This window comes from Antrostomus carolinensis, unplaced genomic scaffold (genome assembly GCF_000700745.2).
Source record: "Antrostomus carolinensis isolate BGI_N321 unplaced genomic scaffold, ASM70074v2 scaffold24269, whole genome shotgun sequence".
NCBI lineage: Eukaryota > Metazoa > Chordata > Aves > Caprimulgiformes > Caprimulgidae > Antrostomus > Antrostomus carolinensis.
Window position 1 is genome coordinate 18053 of NW_010336750.1, and position 3560 is coordinate 21612.

At 50.8% G+C, this 3560-nt stretch overlaps 1 protein-coding gene across 1 annotated transcript in view; it reads left to right on the forward strand.

Moving 5' to 3' along the window:
• Positions 1-677: 677 nt before the first annotated feature.
• The window catches only part of PTGES (prostaglandin E synthase), a 5760-nt gene continuing 2877 nt past the window's right edge, over positions 678-3560 (forward strand). Inside the window, exons 1-2 of the mRNA XM_010174976.1 lie at positions 678-788; positions 2284-2366. Of these exons, the coding sequence (XP_010173278.1) occupies positions 681-788; positions 2284-2366 (191 nt within the window). The 5' untranslated portion in view covers positions 678-680. The remainder of the gene's footprint in view (positions 789-2283; positions 2367-3560) is intronic.

The following is a 3560-nucleotide window of genomic DNA, read 5'->3' on the forward strand; positions in this document are numbered from 1 at the left end:
GGGCACTGGTTGGGCAAGGGAGGGCTCTGTCCCCTGTGCTCCATCCCTTGGCAGGTGGCTGTGCAGGGGAGGGCTGGCTGCCTCCCTCAGCCCACACTGGGCGGGACTGGGGAGTACTGGGAGTGCTGCCACGGAGGGGTGGGCTGTGGGATCTGGGACAGAGGGAGCACAGGAGCACAGGGCTGGATGCAGCTGAGGTAGGTGCCTACCTTCTTCCCAACTCCTCCTTCTTCCCAGGGCTGGTTAGTGTGTGTCCGTGGGCGAGTGTCGGTGGGACGTGGTGCAGGGGGATGGTGGTGGGCTGGTTTAGGGAGGCAGGAGGTCGAGCTGTGGCTGGGCTGAGCCTTGCTGTGGCCCAGATGGTCAAGGGGGCTGTGTCCCAGCTTGGGACATCACATCCCCACGGAGCTGCTGTCAGAAGGGCGTGGAGAGCAGAAGCAGCCAGCTCTGTGTCCTGGTCTGGGGTTCACTCACGGGCAGCTCTGCCACATTATTTACCCCTGTCCAGCCCGAAGGGGTCTATGGGGGCTGCGGGTTTTCACCAAAGAAACAGTGGTGACTTGTGTTGTCCTTAAACGTGGCTGTTCCTGCCCCATGTCCCGCAGAGCCCTCTGGCAGCCCAGGCAAGATCTCCACTGGCTGCGAGTGCTGCAGGCGACCGAGCGGCACCTTCCCCCAGAATGATGGCAAACACGGTGTTCATGTCCTTTACGTTCTACAGCACGATCCTGATTTTAAAAATGTACGTCGTTGCGATCATTACGGGACAAGTGAGACTCAGAAAGAAGGTAAGCTCCAGTTTTCTTTACCTTTTTCTCCCTTTCAGGCTTTTTCCTTGGGTTTCTGCGGTTTTTCTTTCTTCTTTTATTCCCGTAAAGGCCGATAAAGTTATCCTGAAGCAAGCTGAGCTTTCTTTGATTTAAGTTGAAAGCAAAACGTGTTTCATAGCTGCAGCAGATAAATATCTCCCTTCTCTTTGGCTCTTTTTGTTTGTTTCTACCATCTGTAGCTTGATGTTTATAATTTCTGAATCCTAATCTAAATAGTAATTTCAGATCTAAAATGCCACGCAGGTGAACTGCTTCTGCAAAGAGAGTGTTTACAGTTAATTTGCCATGTTTGGAAGAAAAGAAGGAGGAAAAAAAAAGGTTTAAGAAGAAATAATTGCAATGGTCTTGTTTCTTGCAATGTAGCAGAAAGCTTTTGTGCTTCTGGAGGCTGAATTGCTGTTTGAATGCTCCAGGAGAGCCAAAAGTCGTGGAGACTAAAAACAATAGCTGGAGGAAATGGTTCTTGGACATGGGGGCAAACACAGGGAGGACCGGGAGCTCTAGCTGCTGTCAGGAGATGGGGTTAACTGGACCTTATATTGCCCACAACCCAAAGTGAACTTGTGGCAAAACTCAGCTGTCTGAAAAATCTGTTTTAAAGTATTTGAGGAGTTTCTGACTGCAGCAGTGGAGCAGGGGGGAGAGATTTCTGCTCTCAGATAAAATACCAAGAGATATCCTGTGCTGTAGCATCATTGTAACTGATGATTTGGCTTCTCCCCTTGTGTTTCTAAATGATGCTCCAGCCCTGGGACAGTCTGGGCTTGTAAAATGATTAAAGAAATCACCAGGGTCCTTTCCAGGCTGCAGAGTGAAGCTGTCACATGTAACCAGATCCCTGAGGAACAGCTTCTGAGTGTAGGTGGGGAGCTTGTATAAATTATTTTTATTGGTAAATTTATTAGTGTAGGATCCGATTTCCCTGGGGCTGGTTTCAGTCACACTATCGTTGCCAAAAAGCCAGCCAGAGAATATCCTTTCTTGGTAGGGTGAACTGATCTGTCAGTCTCGGTTATCTTTTGGATGCTGCACTCGGTGTCTGCAAGCTCTGTGCCAGCAGTGATCTCATTTGGGGGTTGGCAAAGTCTCATTTTAATGGGTGTCATGGGGAGAAATGGACTGGGATCAGGCTGGAGCTCCCTTGAAGTCTCCAGTTTGGGACCTGCTCGGCAGGCAGATTTTTCAGAGGATAAGGAAAACCTGTTGGGAGGTGCAGGGTTTAACTCCCAGGACCGTGCACATGGAGGTGCAGTTGCTCTTGAGTTTGTGAAGGGTGGGTGAGAAACTGAGGCAGGAAGAAATCCTCGCAGGTCTTAAAGATTAGGGGCAAAGCTTCTACCTGTGAAGTTCCTGAGGACATTATAAGCATGTATAATATATGCATTATAAGCATATGTGATATAAACATGTGTATATATATATATATATATATCACGGGGACTCTCTCTTGCAGGCGTTTGCAAACCCGGAGGACGCGCTGCGCAATGGGGGGCTGCAGTACTACCGGGAGGACCCCGACGTGGAGCGGTGCCGCAGGCGAGTACACGGGGGGATTGCTGGCAGCTGCTGGCAAAGCAGTAGTGGGAAGCTAAAGGGCTCATTAATTAAGTAATAACCAAGCCGGGTTAAATGCCTGAAGCTCTGCCGTGGGACTCTGCACACCAGAGCAGTTTAATCTTTAATGGGAGCATGGTGTGCGCTGGAGCAGGTAGAAGGAGCAGGTTTGGGTCCAACAGCCGACTCTGACACAATTAAACTCATTCCTAGATGCTCAAAGTCATGCAAGCCCCTGAGGGCTGGTCCTGTCCCACACCCAAAGGCTCCTTGTGCCCCACTCCGACAGGACCCCAAATCCCCCCAGATCCCTGCACAACTTGGGCAGGGAACTGTGTGACTGGTCCCAGTGCTCTATGCAGCTGCCCTTTTTGGGGATTTAGGAAGAAGCTGGACATGGTTGCAATAACTTCTGCCTCCCTAATCGGACAAACTTGAAATCTTCCCCCCTCTTTTGTGGGGCTCACAGTTCCTCAGAGGTAAAACACGGGGTGATTCAGCCCCGGGCTTGGTTTGCCATCCCCCTTACCCAGAAAGAGGTGCCCCGAGTGCCGGGCTGGATCACTGGTGACGTGCAGGAAAGGGGCTGGAGCTGTGCCCTGCTGTCACTGAGCCCTTGGCCGTCAGCCCTGCTGTGGGTGGGGGACCACACCACTCACCTCTCACCGCCTGCAAGATTTGCTTTAAAAAACACTCAGTGCCACCTAATCCTCAGGCTTCCAGAGGAAGGAGAACAGTAAATGAGCTGTTTCCTTACTAGGAAAAAGAAAGTAATAATAGTAATAATAATCATAATCTTCTTTTGATTAGTCAGAAATGACAAACTTCCATAAAAATAAATAACGGGAGCTGCAGCAAAGACCATGGGAAGTCTGGGATCTGACTGGTGCTGTTAAAGCACTCAGAGTCAGTCCTTGCTGATCTGTTCACAGCCCTGGGGAAGACAGATTAAACCCAAGGTGTTTCCCCTGAACAAGGATGATGTCGGGTTTTTTTATCAGGTGTTACTGGGAGGGGAGCAGAGCCATGGCCGGGCTGCTGGGGTCTGTGCAGGGCAGGGGAGAGCACGCAGCAGCCGGGAGGAAGGTTTCCCCCTTGCCTCTTAGGGAGGCCCCTGGCTGCATCTCAGCTCTTTCCTTTCTCCTCCCTGTTCTTCCATGTGTCCTTCCAGCCCTG